The sequence below is a fragment of the Ictalurus punctatus genome, chromosome 17 (assembly GCF_001660625.3).
Source record: "Ictalurus punctatus breed USDA103 chromosome 17, Coco_2.0, whole genome shotgun sequence".
NCBI classification, from domain to species: domain Eukaryota; kingdom Metazoa; phylum Chordata; class Actinopteri; order Siluriformes; family Ictaluridae; genus Ictalurus; species Ictalurus punctatus.
In genome coordinates this window covers 20,222,054-20,238,916 of record NC_030432.2, presented here as the reverse complement: position 1 = coordinate 20,238,916, position 16,863 = coordinate 20,222,054, and the positions used below count along the sequence as shown (strand labels likewise).

The window sequence follows — 16,863 nt, the reverse complement described above, 5'->3', positions numbered from 1 at the left end:
GAACAGGACTGAGAGTCAGTGAGGATCTACTACAGGAACAGGACTGAGAGTCAGTGAGGATCTACTACAGGAACAGGACTGAGAGTCAGTGAGGGTGTATAGGAACAGGACTGAGAGTCAGTGAGGATCTACTACAGGAACAGGACTGAGAGTCGGTGAGGATCTACTACAGGAACAGGACTGAGAGTCTGTGAGGATCTACTACAGGAACACGACTGAGAGCCGGTGAGGATCTACTACAGGAACAGGACAGAGAGATGGTGAGGGTCTACAGGAACAGGACAGAGTCAGTGAGGATCTACACAGGAACAGGACAGAGTCAGTGAGGATCTACACAGGAACAGGACAGAGTCAGTGAAGACTGAATTGAAGCTCAATCCGTTCACCAGTGTTTGGTAATCAGAAGCGACTTCAATCCTCTGCGCGCGCACGGACCTCATGCCGTTTTCCACTGAGATGCCAGATAGAATTCCTGCCTGGAACAAAACCTCAGTTCTGGGAATAACACGGCCATTCTCCTGCGGAATTCTCTGAAATGATTCAGTATTGTTCTAGCAGACACGAAATTAACATTTTGCGTAAAACGTTTTTTTTTTTTTTTTTTTTTGTTCCGGACCGGCGTTTTAAAGGAACACATCGAGCAGACCCGCTCGAACCGAGAGAGCTCATCAGCATGAAGATAACTGGTGTCTACGGAGACTGTACAACAGCTTCATTAACACTCAAACTCAGATAAAACTGTTTAAAAGTCGAGCTGCTGGTGAGAAAACAAACACAGAATGGACTCTGAGAGCTGAAGGACAGACAGGTTGTGAACGTCCTCAGGAGTGATGGAGGCGTTGGAGCAAATTCCCACGGAAAGTGAGTTGGTTCTCCAGGCGAAACTGCTGTGCAGGGAGTTCATGTACTCCAGAATAACTCGGGAAGGACTGAGCTGGTGTCGAGTGGAAGCCGCTCCACCTGCAGCTCCTGCAGCTCTCACACACGCAGCACTGGTGCTCCTCAAGCTGGGTGAGAACCCTGCGAGATACATTATCCACTTCACATGGAGCATAGTTCATTCAGAAGGCTGTACATTTTTAGTGTTTAACACCTCCATTCATTCATTCACTCATGCGGTTAAAATGTGGTGTTTTACTGAGCAGGGAATTCTGAAATAGCTACAGAGATAAATGTGGCAGTAATATGAAATAACAAACAACCAACAAGCAAACGACCAACATGTAAACCTAGATAATGAGTGAATTCAATCAGTTGCCAAGCCCCTAGTCTTTAGTGCTTCTTTCTTCATAACTGAAATTATTATATATACACTAGCCTTCATGTTTGTTTATTTATTTATTTATTTATTTTTTCCATATAAAGACAGAAGACTTGTCTAACCTGTGCCTTTTCTTCTCAATGGGGTCTTACCTTCATCTTTACTACCTGCAGTGTGTATCTCTCACCTGGAAATGTGCATGTAGTGTGTCATATCCTTATGTACAAGATATAATGTACATAATTGGACCTGTTAATTACGTTTTAGAATAAATCTTTCATTTTTCACTACACGCAGGTTACTGGCTGCTTGATGGTAAAACCCCAGAGACAAGATGACATGAGATATTTAACTGGGGGGGGGTTCTTTTCTAATCAAATGTTTTTTGAGCTGAAGTTTAGCGACATCATCCACTGCTCGTCTTCTCTGGTGGTGTGAAACTCGATCAATGTCCGTCTCCTTAAAATGCAGTACAATTTTTAAAATACAGTTTTCTGAAATGAAATCAGCGATTGGACCACTGAGAAAAAAACAACCACAGTAGTGCTGCAAAAAAAAAAAAAAAAAAAAAAAAAAAAGTGTCTTAAAACCTGGAAATGAGTTAGTATTTTAACACTTCCAGTTCCGTCGTCCTGAAATCAGTGGGGTTTTTAAAATGGGGTTTTGGGGTAAATGCCTGAAATAAGGTCTGTGGTTAACACGAGCTCAAGAAATGTTCACATTTTATTCTACGATATAAAATACATCAGTAATACCACACTCGTGGTTTTTGTTAAGCTTTTACAGAGGTTGACATTAAACGTTGTCCCACCGAACAGGGAAAACTCGTCTACTACAGCCTCGTCGTGTTTCGTAGTGTTTTCCAGTTGTAGCGTTGAAGTCATGCGACCGTGGTGTAGTACGTTTCTAGCCTGAGGTTAGCTTTTTACTTCTGGTGATTTGTATTTAGGCTTCAAAATCCATAAACGTTGTGTTCATATGTGAAGATTATCTTGAACAACTGTGTTGGAATCATGAACTTTTGTTGGTCACAGAGCTTATCTTCTGCAATAATCTAAAAGACAATGGAAAAATCCTTTTGGCTTTTTGTCAAGAGAACCAGGGTGATGCTAACTTCCGGGTTGGCCTACAAAATACCTCATTTTTACAGCACTCTGTTTTCCCCTTGCCCCCACTGCAACCACGTTGTTATTATTATTATTATTATTATTATTATTATTATTATTATTGTCAATGTCATATACCTCAATGCCAGAAGTGACCCAAAAGAGCAATTCCTGCCCATTTTATTGGAATGGTAAAGCATATATGGCTCACGTTTGGCCCAGATGCGTTCAGCCGCATGTGGCCCAAATGTGCATGCTGTCTGGGTATAATTCCCTTTTCATGATGTTTTTACGAGTCTGTCATTCTGATTGCTCAGACGTTTTTGAGTTACAGTCATGACTATTGCACAACAAGCTGCAATATTGTCCTAAATACTGTAGAACAGGATTCATAAATGTAGTCATTGTGATATGAAATTCATTTCAGCCCAACTAGCTTCTGCGCTTGAGTCCAGCTAGCTTCTGCGCTGAGTGCTTTTTTTTTTTTTTTTAAACATGAAATCTCCTCCTGTGCTTTATTTACCAGGTGACGAACTTGAGAACATGAGGCCTAATGTTTATCGAAACATCGCCAAGCAGCTGAATATCTCGGTGACGATGGAGGCTGTGGTGTCGGACGCGTTTCTGTATGTAGCGACTGAAATCCTCTCCCTCGGTAGGTTGCTAATATTTATATATTTATTTAATTAAGTAATTTATTTAGGTTTGACCTTTCACCCATATCACACCCTGTACTACAGCAAAAAAATTATTATTTTTTTTGCACTGCACACATCAGGTATTAATAATTAATATACATACAATTCATATAATCTACATAATAAAATTGGAATTTTTGCAAAATAACCAGTGAATCCTTTCTTACTCTAAACCCTTACATATTCCACTGCCTTTTCATTTTCATGGGAGAAACTTCTTTTCCAATTCATTCAGGCCTTTGTGTGAATAAAACCCATGAAATAAAATAAACAGCTGAAGACTTAATATAGAATTAGGAAATTGATATAGAATTTGAGAATTTTGGCTCCGTGATGCTCAAAGTGCATCTGTAGTAAAGCAACTGTTGAAAACTGAATCGATGTGATATCCCTGTAGACCATTTTAGGAAACACCCCCCTTTTTTAAGTAGTTTATTAAATTATTTTAACCACTGTGCCATGAAGAAGAATTATATTGCATAAGACTTGCAAGCCCATCCTTATTCAGACGTAATATTCTGGAAAGGTCCTTTAGAAAAAGCCATATAAGGCCGTGCGGCGTGTCTGCTGTTGGCACTGGTGGTCCTGCATGTCTTTCTTGGCTCAACTGACAGGACTTGATTCTCTAAAAGGTCCTATTTTCCCTAAACGATGTGCTGCTCTGTGACCTTGGCAGCTTTTCTTTACTGCCCTCTTCTCACAACCTCATACCTTTTTTTTTTTTTTTTTTTTTTTTTTTTTTTTTTTTTTTTTTTTAAATTCTGTTATCTTCTATTCTAGGACACAGAGGCTGGAACTGCTGAGATAATTTTACGTCACAGTAGCACGACTTGCTCTTAGTCTAAAACCCCGAACACACGTTTTAACATGTCCTCGTCGGCTTACCGTTATGTTTTCCCTTCCTGGAATCCCTGACACCATCTTAAGAGCTGTTCTAATATCTCCAGTGAAAGTTGTGGACCACTTGGTGGATGGATGAGGGATCGAGTCAGTATAACGTAGACTTTATATGACGCACGATGCACACAAAATGGAGTACATAGCTATTTATAATAAGTATTCTTTCAATAGTTTGAATACTACCGAGAACCCACATAGTGTAAACTCCACTTAGTTACAGCCATATTATACTGTGCTGTATTTGAATGAATAACATGTCCTGATTGATTGATTGCTATGTTTCTTCCTGTCAGGGATCACATGGGGGAAAGTGGTGGCCATCTTTGCGGTGGCTGGTGGTCTGGCGGTGGACTGTGTGCGACAGGAGCGTGCGGCTGTAGTGCACACTATAGAGGAAAGTCTAGGGGAGTTTGTGAGGAAGAGCCTAGTGCCCTGGCTCAGGAGGAGAGGAGGATGGGTAATTTCTAATCTTTTATGAATCAAAATTGTGTGTTTCCTCTGGTGCATAAAAAATATAGTAGAAAGAACAAACAAGAAAGTTACAGCATTTTAACTGTTGAATGAGCTACTATGAGATCACATTATACCCAGTAACCAATCACTGACCGCCATTATACCCGGTAACCAATCACTGACGGCCATTATTCCCGGTAACCAATCACTGACGGCCATTATTCTCGGTAACCAATCACTGATCGCCATTGCTCCCGGTAACCAATCGCTGATCAGCATTATTTGCCCACCTGTGGACTGCTTTCTTTTATTTTAAACTCTCTTCCTGGCGATATTTACAGTAATAAAAGGAGAGTCGTTCCATCCATAACTGTTTCCTTTATGTCTATTTCCTAACTCTTCACTACCACTGCTCATTTTATCTGCTTCCTAGATAGAAATTATAGAATTTTTCAAAATATGTAAATCCGAAGACAACTTCTTTCTATAAGAAATCAATCTTCCAATAGAATCTCTTCTTTCAGAAAATTGTCCTTCACACAAACACAATTTTGATTTGCAAATTATCATAGCGATTCAATAAATATGCAAATTAGTCTGTAAGGTCATCTGGCGACTCCTAGGGACATTGAACTACTTCCTCTGGTGAAGAGTCAGTAAGACGTCTAACAGCTCACTGATCGTGAACGTGTCTGATTAACCTGACTGCACTCTTCCTGTTTTTTTTTTCAGGGTGACATTTTGAAGTGTGTGAGGAACGTAGAGAACCGCACTCAAACACACTGGACCTCATCAGTCATACTGACCTGGAGACACCTTTTGAATATGATCTATATCTACCTGATAAAGTAACTGTGAGGCATGAAGGACATTTTTAACCTCTTTAGCACTCCAAATGGTCAGACGGTGCCCTCTAGTGGCTCCACTCTGTAATACAATTAAAATCCATTCTCAGTTTCAATTCCACACATTTAGTGTAAATGTAACTATATATTATATTATTTATATTATATTATTATATTACAATGATTTGGCGTTATAAAGAAAGCTACATCTTTTAGAGACTCTATATACAGTATATATGAAAAAAAAATATGGGACACATGAGATGCTCCTCTAAAATTGTCCAATTTCACACAATAAAACCATTTAATAAACGAAGGAAAATACATTCAAGTAAATATATTAATATTGCTAAATTATTTCTAAGGAACTTTAATCCACGCCCCTTACCCGAGTCAAGAAAGTGATTTGTCTTCAAGGCCGTCTCTTTTTAAATATTATTTATTTATATTTAAATACGTTAGGGAAATCTTGTTGCTTGTGTGTTGGTCTGGATCCAACACTGACGTTTTATTACCGTGTGAACATTGCGTTGGTTCCGAGTGAAGAGTTTGAACTTTTAAATTGATTTTTTTTTTTTTCCATGAATGAACTTTTATTTATCATCGGTTTTCTCACACTGATGTGGAGAACCATGCTGCACTTTTTTTGGTTTGTTTTTCGAGCACGTTTAATACATGCATGATACAATAAAGATTCAAATTTCTGTTGCTTTAATAGATATTTATTGAACAGACGTACGATAGAACAGTGAAATGAGCAAAATGGCACCACAAGGAATTTTTTTATCCTGTGTTCACACTAGCAGATGAGTAAAAGCTGGTAATATCTTAATGTTTTGTCTTTGGATCATAATGATCTGTGTGTTTACATTAAGATATTAGGTTTTTTTTTTTTACTCTGTACATAAATAATGATTTGCCTGGAAATGTATTTCTTCAGTATTATATAAACATAGTCATAAAACAAAGGTTTTTAATTGTAATATCATATGAAGCATGCTGTAGAAAGACATCTGAAGGTTAATTTAGCAAAAAAAAAAAAGGGGGGGAAAAAGAGCTGCAAGTCTTCCAACCTTATTGTAGTGTATGAATTACACCATTTTCAACGTGATTTATTATGCAGAAATGTTAGAAACACTGAAGTGAATTTGCTGTATTTATTTATCTAGCTAGTTTTACCAATGAAAGAAATGTTAAATAAATAAAATCGTAAGAACCTAAACCCTTGTAAATGTTCATGCGAGTTGAATTGTTCCAAATTTGCAATGCCAATTCGGTGAATTTTTGAAAAATAAAGAGGGAGAGAAGTTATAACCGATAACCCAGCCACTTGTGACGTTTCTTATGTGTTGATTTCTTACAAATTTGCACTCGGGGCACGTTGATCAATCTGAACTACGCGGATATAGGAAGATTACTTTTCAAATAGAAACAATCCTGTAAATAAATTATACGTTGTTCCGAGGACTTGAGGATTTTCAGTCTTTTGTGGCATAAAAATTCGCCAAAGAACTTCTGAACCCTGTTCATGTTGATCACGTTTTTAAACGTGTTTCCAGTAGACAGGCGAAGTGACCCCAGGAGAGTGTTTTTATTGCTTTTAATGGTTTATTATTAAACCGTTCACCCTGTTTAATATTACAATAGATTACATCATTCCTCACACAGTAGCTTATAATACTAACAAAGTACAGCAATGTTGACAAAAATAAAGGAAAGCTGCTACATGTATAGATTTTGAACGTTTCAGTTAGAAAACCACAAACCCTAAAACCTCCAGAAGCCCTGAACTCGTTTTTCGAAGCATTTAATCGCATTATTTTGAGTAATCGAACTTATTAAGGGTTTATTTTGACCGTTTGAATTCAACGTACTTGTTTAAATATGTCAACGAATGCAAATTCGAAATAATTTGATGTTTTAATTATAAATGAATCCATAATCATGCAGTAGTTGTTATGACATGCTAGATTAATATCGAGAAAGGATATCAAGTCAAAGTATATTATTTCATAATATCTTGAAATAAGTTATGAGTATAAGAAATGAGATTTGAACGAGGTCTGGGTTTCTATACAAACCAAACACACATCTAATTATACAGCAATAATATATTTCAGCAGTCAGACTTAACATGTTAAGTGCACTTTTTCTATTGTAAGCCTGTATTCATTAATTTGGATAAACGAACAATAACCTAGAATCAAAATTTATATTAAAATAAATGAATGGAATTCAAATAGCAATATCTGAACCCTGTTTGCCATTCTGTTACGTTCACGTGAATTTTTTTTTAAATTATTAAATTAGATTTACACATTTCGATTACTAGATTGTGCTGGTTTGTGACTGATTCCTACAGAAACCCAAATGAACAGTAAATATGATATTTTTCAAACATAAACCACACATAAAATTCCCTTCTTCATGTATAATGTAAAAATGAAGGTTTGTCAACATAAAACAATTAAAGGACATTCATCTCAGGCAAAAAAAAAAGAAAGAAAAAAAAAAAGTAAATATATACACACACACACACAACTGGTTTTATAAAATAGCAACAATTTAAGTAATTTGAGTATCACTCATCACTTCCTGCTTCAATTCCACTAACAAAGTTTGGGAGGTGGGGCCTAAGGCATGGAGTCATACCAACCCATGTTCCTCTGTTTGTCTAAGATGGTTGCCTCCATAATGTTCTTGTGTCTTGTTCATGCTTAGAGATGACTGTAAGTTCCACATCAGTGAGATTTTGGGTGAGATAGACCTCCATTACTCCGTAGCTAGTGCAAAGGAACGAGGTAGGAAGGAAACACACTTTTTTACATTTAATGAGGCATTGTGTAAATTTCACCAAAGCACCCTTTTTATAGATCTATGTCTACTTCCACTGGACTTATTAAAGCTGTAATTCAGTACTACATTTCTGACTCTCACACATATATATATAGCTTCTAAAGCTAACTAATTGGTACACATATGTAGAAGATGAATGGTTGTCTGTCGCTTGGATGTCTGTGTGTGTGTGTGTGTGTGTGCTCAGGTTGTTTATTATTGGCTCTTCAGAGAACAGGAAGTTCGGCGGTAGGTGATGTGTAAGTGCTGGGTCAGGGGTTGGTTCTCCAGAGCCATGAACACCGTCTGCTCCAGTCTCCCGTCTGATCTTAACTGAAAGACCCTGGAGATCTGATCAAAGATCAGGAAAAAAAAAAATTAAATAACATAGCTGTGTGAAAGTTCTAACGTTACTACGAAACTCCTCCACCAGAAGAACAGGAGACGGACCTGCTGGACGTACGGCTGCTTGGCGAAAGACGTCCTGGCCAAAGCTCGGCTCTGCAGAGCGAGTTTCTGTCCATCTAGCTCACCTTCCTCAATCTCTACTAGTCCTGCAAAAACACACACACGGCTAGTTATTACCGCAGCTCACGCTAGCATGTGATTTTATAAATGATACATTTTTTTTTTCTTTTTTTATAAAGCCGGTGTTGTGTTTGCTAACCACGAGAGTAGTGTATTTTTGTGAATTTTTTAACAAAAGATCAAAAGGTTAAACACTAAAGACAAATTTTATACATCCGGTTTAAAAAAAAAAAAACGCAGGAGCTCCATTTGGGGTCATTTGAGATGCTTAAAATTGAAGTGTTACCCGTTATTAGAGACATGTAAGTAACAAAATGTTTTCTCTTTTTAAAGGAAGTTAATAATATCTACTCTGTCAATAGCTTGCAGCGGAAACTGAATTTGTAGTTCCAATGAATGAATTATAGATCAGGGTCCACACCCGAGTTCTGAGCGACGATGAAGGCCACGTTGTTGGTGCCTGGCTGAATCCGGATGAAACCGCTCTCTCTGTGAAGTGGCTTTTTACTCTCAGCATGGAAAGAGTTAAACCTGAGAAAACATCACCAACGTTAAGCATTTTCAACCCCTGCAAAACTACACAGCGCAGTGTGTACTGTTTATCGTAGAAATATTTTTTAACAGCGTGATATTAACACAGTTTGTCTACTGTGAGAATATTCCAAGATAGTGAAATTTTTAAAGAATAAAATAAAAACCTCCACAAACAAAGGGGGAGAAATTTAAATAAATAAAATACTGATCATCAGTAGTGACATCATCATCATGTGACTGCATTCTCATGGTGTATGTATGGCTAGTGAAATCTGCTGCATGGTTTACATGAAGTTGATGACTGGTTGTCCCACGTGAGTGAAATACAGCGTCTCATTGTAGTGGAAAGGAGTGATGGTGGGGAAGGAACCTTGACCGGGCTCGTCCGATTCCCAGGTCCCCAAGAGCCAGTCCAGAGGGAGCACTGCTGGGTTCAAATCCACTGCTGCAGGTCAGAAAAGGGAATCAAAATGTGTTCATGTTCAACTCTAATAATTACTCTTGGAAAGGTTGGAGGTTGACCAGGAAAGTCAGTTAAATGGTGTCTGCTAATGAGTCCTAGCTTCTGCACTCAATGCAGCACCCAAGACAAATAGATGATAAGTTGTTCCCAACCACCAATCACTGATCGCCATTGTTCCCAACCACCAATTGCTGATCACCATAGTTTTTCTACTGGTTCTTTTGTTTTTATTCATTTTAAACTTTCTCCCTTGTGAAATTTACAGTAATAAAAGCAGGCCATTCCATCCCTAACCATTTCTTGACTCCCCACTACCACTGCTCATTTGATCTGTGTTCTTGATAGAAATGACAGAATTTAGTAAATTGTGATGCTGTGACCAAGGACAACTTCTTAATACAAGAGGTTTTTATATTCTGACAAAAATCTAATTCTATGTGCCTTCAGTAAATCTTCCTCGTTTATGTAACATGTTTTGATACGCGAACCATCATGATGACTCAGTGGATATGCAAATTGGCCTGTGACGTCATTTGCCGACTTCTAGCGACTTTTGGAGCATGGGTTAACTACTTTCCCCTGAAATGAGAAAGCAATACGGTATATAGCTAAACTTTTTTGTAAACATACATTTACTTCAATAGCAGTGCATTAATTTAGACTTATTTAGACTAACTAAATGAATTATAATTTCACAAGTTTTACGAAACAAACTTCCAAAAGTGCACTTTTAATGCAAACCATTAAAAATATACACCGGAAATGCTCACCAGGTTGACTCGCAGGACACGACATTCTGAGATAGATATATATATATATATATATATATATATATATATATATATATATATATATATATATATATATATATATATATATATTACACAGTCTGGTTTATGTTAGAATAAACGACTCATGCGAGTCTTAAATGAAGTAAATAACTAAATTAATTCACCGCCGCACTGGAATATTTTGTTTAGCTAACAAGCTACCTTGCAACTTATCCCGGAAGTCTACGCCCACTTTAGCACATTGAACTGTGGGAGATGTATTCAGCGCAATTATTTGGGAAATACACGAATATTTGTAACCGTAAAAAACCCCAAACTATACTAATATAATCTAGATATTAAAAATATCGTTCATTTGTGTCGCATTCAAATGAAATCAAACAGTAAACTAGCAACATTAGGATTTAAACTAGTCCACTTTCGTGTGTCGTTTATCGGTCACATGTTTCTATGGAAACGAACCATTCCACTGCCCTGTAAAATGGGGGAGACCAGGAAGTGTTACTTGTTGACAGTTAATTATTTATTTGACATTATAAAGAGCGAATTCGTCGTGGAAAATAGTTGATGATTGCTTAAAATATGTTTAGCTAACATGTTAATGTGGTTTATTGATATTTTTATAATGGGTTTTCTTACGTGATAGCTAAATAAAACCCCATTAACGAGCACATGGACAAGTCCTAATCGCTTATTCAGAGGAAATTGAGCAAATGTGCATGGTTCTTATTTCTCGTGTGTTTTATAAAACGCGTTTTAGAGCTCAGGTGTGTTCCTGAATGGCCACTGGACGTGGTCAGTTCTTGCTGAGTCTGAGGCAGGGGTTGGAGAGGATTCAGCCAGGTAGACACGGAGGAAACTCAGGAAGAAACCAAAAGGAAAAACCTGCACGTGATGGCCGCAGCAGCAGGAGGTAGCTCCAAAATGGCCTCCCCTGGCCTGCTTAATCAGGCCTTCACTCTTAGAATAAAGGTGTCATCTTACATTAGCGCCCTAAAATTGCGTTAGGGTTTGTCCCTTTTCTGCTACAACCCCCGATATGTAAACCATCAAACCCCTGAGGAGTTTATTTTCTAAGACTGTAGAAAGTTATAAACCTGTCACACACCACCTGGTTTAATTTAGAAGTTGTAGATACAGCATATAAAATATAGACTTACTCAGATGGTCTAGGTTATGCTTAAGTTTTTTTCTTTTAAGAAGGTGTGCTTTTAGCAATGTGAAGAGAGGAAGTAAAAAAAAGGGCATTTTTCTATGGGAGGGTATTCGTGGTTGAGGGATATTTTAGCTTTGAGGTATTTGTGGTTGTGGGATATTTGGTTTTTGGGTGGGGTTTTGGTGATTGAGGCACATTTGGCTTTGGGGTGGGGTATTTGTGGTTGTGGGACATTTGTTTTGGGGGTATCTGGTTGTGGGATATTTGTCTTTGGAGGTGTTTGTGGTAGTGGTATATTTGGCTTTGGGTATTTGTGGTTATGGGACATTTGACTTTTGGGGTATTTGTGGAAGTGGTGTAATTGGGGTTTTTGTGGCAGTGGTGTAATTGTTTTGGGGGTATTTGTGGTTGTGGGATAATTGGCTTTGGGTATTTGTGGCAGTGGTATATTTGGCTTTGGATATTTGGCTTTGGGTATTTGTGGCAGTGGTTTATTTGGCTTTGGGTATTTGTGGTTGTGGGATATTTGGCTTTGGGTATTTGTGGCAGTGGTATATTTGGTTTTGGGGTATTGGTGATTGAGGGACATTTTCCCTGACATTTGATGATTTTCCCTCTTTTTTTTTTTAAGCATATGTAGGGATGAGCGCACCAAGCCACCTCCACCACCCCCTCAAGTAGTATGTTGCTCTGCCCAGTCCTGGTCCCAGCCCCTTCCTTCCTCCCTCTGTGGGGAAAATTACTTTAAAAGGTAAACGTCTCTGAGATGGCAGGCCTGAATCATTTCCGTGCTTGTGGACTCTAACATATAATTTCTCACCAGCTTGCCACCTGAGATCATCCTGAAGATTTTCTCCTATTTGGACGCGGCGTCTCTTTTCTGCGTCGGCTTTGTTAACCGACAGTTTCGAGATCTGGCGGATGACAAGTCAGTGATGTTTTTTTTCAACATCAGCGCTAAATTTCCGTTTCTTTCTTGAGATATTGGGTTCGCGTGGAGATCAATTTGATGGAGGATGGAAAGATAGCGTGATGTTTTAAACCCTGTGGTGTGTGTCCCGCAGCATGATGTGGTACGAGTTATACTCCTATGAGATGGGCAGGAGGAAGTGGAGGCCGAGGTTGTGCGAGACGCCAGACTCTGTGAGCGCCGACGTGCAGGATGTCCCGGCGGCGGTGTGGAAGAGGCTGCTGTTCAGAAAAATGGGCTGCCATAGCGATGCGGTGTGGAAGAAGGAGCTGAGACACGTGAACCTGAGCACGGGCATGCCGCAGCAAACCGAGCAGGTCCTCAGGTCATACATGTTTCTTTGACTTTAAAGGGATAATATTATTAACAAATCATATGTATATATTTAATATTGACCACAAATGGTGTTTTATAGTGTGTTTTGAGTGTGTTTCCAGGCTTAATTCTTCTCCTCACTCGAGCCGATATGTTTGCGTTTGTCAGTGCATTGACATGTAACTTGTCCTTTACGTTTCTCTGACTGTTATTCCTGTGTTTATACGAGGTGTTTATATGAGGGGGGTCTCTGCAGTGAAATTTGCAAACTTGAGTGACTGAACATCTGAAAACTGAATGATTGAATCTATGACACTAAGAACACTAAGAAAGGAATTGTGCGAGTATAATTTATTATGAATTAGAGGTGGTGTGTGCACTGCAGGAGTCTGCGTGTTGTCTGGGAGATCACGCTGATCTATAGGCGAGGGAAGCAGAGCATGTCCGAGCATTCTCAGGCGTTTTTCTCCGACTCGTCCGTAACCGTGTGCTGGAGCGACGGCGTGTTTCCGAAAATTCACAACGTCATTAGCATGCAGCTCCACGGAGTCCTGGGTTCCCCCACGACCACGCCAGCCAAGTGAGCAACCTCCTTTAGTCACGACTAGTATAAATCTACTACAGGAGGCTTTTCCCTAATGGGAAAACAGAGTTAAATGCCATTGGAAGTTAGTGAAGATGTGTTTGTGTCTGGTCCAGGCCGCGGTGGCGCTCTCTGATCTGTAAAACGCTGGTGAGACGGGTTGACAAATGGAGGCATATCGGGACGGACAGGCTGGTGAAACTGTTCCAGTTTGATGAAGGGATCACTGTGGGAGTATGGAGAGTACGGCCATGATTTAAAGTTACAATAAAATAGTGTAACTTCCTGCTCTGCTCTTTATCATGTCTCTGTGTTTAGTGTATTTGTCTTTATGCTTGGCTGTAGGGCACGTGGGTGATCGCCTTCATCATGGCCACCTTACACTTCCACAGACTGGTGGAGAGAAGTGTTCTCGGGTCTCTGTTCTGGTATGCTGCTGTTTGTTTTATCTCTCATAATCAATCGGTGTTTGTATTTCTTCTTTTGAGATTGGTACAGGGGCCACGCCTCCTTCACTAGACCTGGGACTAACTGACAGGCCACGCCTCCTTTATGACTAACCGATACCGAGGCCACACCTCCTTCACTATGACTGAGTGACACAGAGGCCACACCTCCTTCACGATGACTGACAGGCATTGAGGCCATGCCTCCTTCACTATGACTGAGTGACACAGAGGCCACACCTCCTTCACGATGACTGCGTGACAGACTTTTTCACTATGCCAGATATTTTTCCTGATTTATATCCCCCCGCCCAGCCCCTACAGGCCAGAAGAGATCAGCTTCCTGCAGACCGACGTGCTCCCGGGTATCAGTGTTCCTGGTTACACAGTGCTCGTGCAGCTTCACAACTCAGTGAGACGCATCATGCAGTGCCGTTACTCGCCGGTGCTCTGTACCAGAGGTAACATCTCTACACACTGCTCATGCTAATTATAGGCTAAACACAGCCAGGGGCGTGAGCTATTTAGTTACAAATGCATTAGCATATCCATTTCTAACACACGCACACACAGTCATTACGTAGGTTGGAATTACTTTCACACTTTCTGATATTTGTTTTGGAGATAATTTGTGCAATTATGATGATTGAGATTCGGCTTGGAGATTCAGCAAGTCCTTTATCTCCTCGTTTGTTTGGCAGCGCAGACAAAGCACATGCATTAGCCGACATGATAGCTACTGTAGCAGAACAATATAGTGCACTTTTGATGTTACGAGTAGTGAATAATAAGGAACCGTGTGATCGATTTGCATATAATTCAGTTAATTCTGACTTTACAGTCAAGTGCAAACGTTTGCGCACCCTGGGACACAATAAAGAAGGCAAAGAAATGTAATTGACAACAAGACATTTTACTGTGCTGAAATGGATATTAATAATGAAAAAAACCATCTTTTTAATCAGTTGAGAGTCTCACTTTTATTTATTTTTTTAAATGGTAGCTTTTGAGTTGTTGTCTTGTTTCAGGCCATGCCCACCTTTCATTTTTAATGTCTTAGTTTTTTCATTGCTACATTGGAAATAAAGAGGTTTTTTTTGTTGTTGTTTTTTTTTTTTTATCTTCCTATTTTTCATTCAGAAACTATGGGGACACTAACTTTTGCCCTCAGCTGTACATTTCTAACTTCCTTCCAATGTGGAGGCCTCGGCAGTTTATTTCGAACAATATTTTGATTTCAGTGAACGCTCTTTGCAGGTGCTAAGTTTATTATAGTAATTCTCACGTAAATGAAGACCAGATTAACCAAATTAACTGTGTAAGACTTTAAAGTGGGGAAAAAACCCCTATAGAGTCATTGTGATTTTACTTTCCTAACTTCAAATCAAACCCCAGCCCACGTTTTGGAGCTAAACAGAGCTGCAGGAGAGTGAAGATGCTTCTCCGCTTGTTTATCGGGTTTCGTTAAAGCTGAAGGTTCTTCACTCGCTGCTGCTACTACCCCTTCAGACACGTGGCGTTAAAAACCCGAACATCACTTCAACCCCGGCTTTATTCTGTCCTCGTCAGATGATCTCCATAGCGAATTCGTGCAACTCCGACCTGTTAAGTCCAGAACGTCTCAGAAGCGCACACCCATCTTGGGGAAGATCAGTTTCCCCTGGAAGGCCGGTGAGCTGCACGGAGATGTCAAGGTAACACTCTGTAACGTTAACTCTAGATTATTCCTCCAGTTCAAGTCGGTTAAATGTACCTCACATTTCAAACACCGGAACCAACCCGAACACTGTGTATTTCAGTGATCCATCTTTTTAACGATGGACTTCCAGATTATTCCAAATAACACACTACTTGCTTATAAAGCTGCTGTTGTGTATGCGGCCCATTTGCTGTACATGTCGCCGTTACTATAGGAACGGTAACGTTATGAATATAAACCTGCACTACTATCAGAGCTGCTGTTCTAGAGAACGAATCAACACCTTCCAACCAATCAGGATCCAGGATTCATCAGCGCTGTGGTGTATCACGTATTTCTGTTTGCATCAGGTTCATTTGCACAGCAAAGGATGAGCTTTACGATGAGCTGTGTGGGCCAAAAGAAGTAATATACTGCCGCTTTAATGTACTGTAGGTGCTGTTTTGGTCGTATTTAAAGATTTTAAAGTTAGTTGTTATAGGTGGAATATTATGTGAAATATGTTTTAGCGTTTGGAACGAAGCTGCGTTTTAAATGCGTTTCATATCTGAAAAAATGAAACGTGTGTGTGTGTTTCTTCAGATTATGTTTAATACTCGGTGATCTATACATCCTGTTGTTTTTGTGAGCAGGACTGCTGCATGATGACGGTGTCTGTGCTGGACGCGGCTCAGAGGCCGGTGTGGTGCATCAGCTCGTCCGTGTCTCTCGTCCTCGGTCGCTCCAACGTGGTGTGCGAAACCTATGACGGCGAGCAGTTTGTGCTGTGGTACAACGGTCCCGACGGGAAGCTGAAGATGACCCTGGTGTGGATGCAGGACCTGGAGATGTACTTCCTGATCAACCTCCACATCTGGATCCGCGTGGAGAAAGAAGACGCGTGACCTAATTTATGTAGACATGTTAAGTTTGTTTTATAGCTGGATTTGAAATCTACTGTTTTTATTTGTTGGTTTGTTTGTTGCGTAGTTTAAATGCCTAAATCTGATTTAGGATCATCGTCGCTCGTATAAAGTTCCTTTTCAGAGTTGATTTTCTTTCTTGCAGCTGGTTGGAAGATTCATTTTCTTGTGTTACGAAGTGAATAAAGTGAGACTGTGGACACGTGACTCGTTCTGTCGGCTATAAAATCCGTCTTCGGACGTACGATCTTTCTTGGGATTACAAAATACGGAAATCCCAGGGGACGCGACCGGCGTCGTAACCCTCGCGGATTTCCCACGTCATCTTTAGAAAGTCGTTGCTCCTGTTCTGAATTACAGAAATTTCTGGAGAACTTG

At 39.7% G+C, this 16,863-nt stretch overlaps 3 protein-coding genes across 7 annotated transcripts; 2 read left to right on the top strand and 1 right to left on the bottom strand.

The window, feature by feature from the left end:
• Positions 1-6,178, top strand: bokb (BCL2 family apoptosis regulator BOK b). Of its 2 annotated transcripts, none has more exons than XM_053687338.1 (4): positions 1-861; positions 2,894-3,022; positions 4,259-4,422; positions 5,151-6,178. In XM_053687338.1, exons 1-4 carry the CDS (start codon positions 831-833, stop codon positions 5,268-5,270), a joined length of 444 nt encoding a protein of 147 aa, XP_053543313.1. In that variant the 5' UTR covers positions 1-830; the 3' UTR covers positions 5,271-6,178. The 2 variants fall into 2 exon arrangements, with proteins under 2 accessions (XP_053543313.1, XP_053543312.1); XM_053687337.1 differs by having other exon boundaries at positions 1-1,011.
• A 671-nt stretch (positions 6,179-6,849) lies between these two features.
• thap4 (THAP domain containing 4) lies at positions 6,850-10,645 on the bottom strand. The gene is made up of 5 exons (XM_053687339.1): positions 10,394-10,645; positions 9,449-9,605; positions 9,048-9,157; positions 8,549-8,652; positions 6,850-8,449 (listed from the first exon to the last, which is right to left on the bottom strand). The coding sequence occupies exons 1-5, from the start codon at positions 10,416-10,418 to the stop codon at positions 8,315-8,317; spliced, it is 531 nt and encodes a 176-aa protein (XP_053543314.1). The 5' UTR covers positions 10,419-10,645; the 3' UTR covers positions 6,850-8,314.
• On the top strand, positions 9,491-16,692 carry zgc:161973 (F-box protein). 4 transcript variants are annotated; one of them, XM_017491312.2, is made up of 12 exons: positions 9,491-9,611; positions 10,071-10,223; positions 11,175-11,327; positions 12,202-12,321; positions 12,394-12,498; positions 12,635-12,865; positions 13,241-13,435; positions 13,555-13,681; positions 13,784-13,866; positions 14,200-14,345; positions 15,454-15,578; positions 16,216-16,692. In XM_017491312.2, the coding sequence occupies exons 3-12, from the start codon at positions 11,194-11,196 to the stop codon at positions 16,465-16,467; spliced, it is 1,518 nt and encodes a 505-aa protein (XP_017346801.1). In that variant the 5' UTR covers positions 9,491-9,611; positions 10,071-10,223; positions 11,175-11,193; the 3' UTR covers positions 16,468-16,692. The 4 variants fall into 4 exon arrangements, with proteins under 4 accessions (XP_017346801.1, XP_017346802.1, XP_017346803.1 ...); XM_017491313.2 differs by lacking the exons at positions 9,491-9,611; positions 10,071-10,223 and adding an exon at positions 10,700-10,715; XM_053687336.1 differs by lacking the exons at positions 9,491-9,611; positions 10,071-10,223 and having other exon boundaries at positions 10,814-11,327.
• The last annotated feature ends 171 nt before the right edge of the window (positions 16,693-16,863 follow it).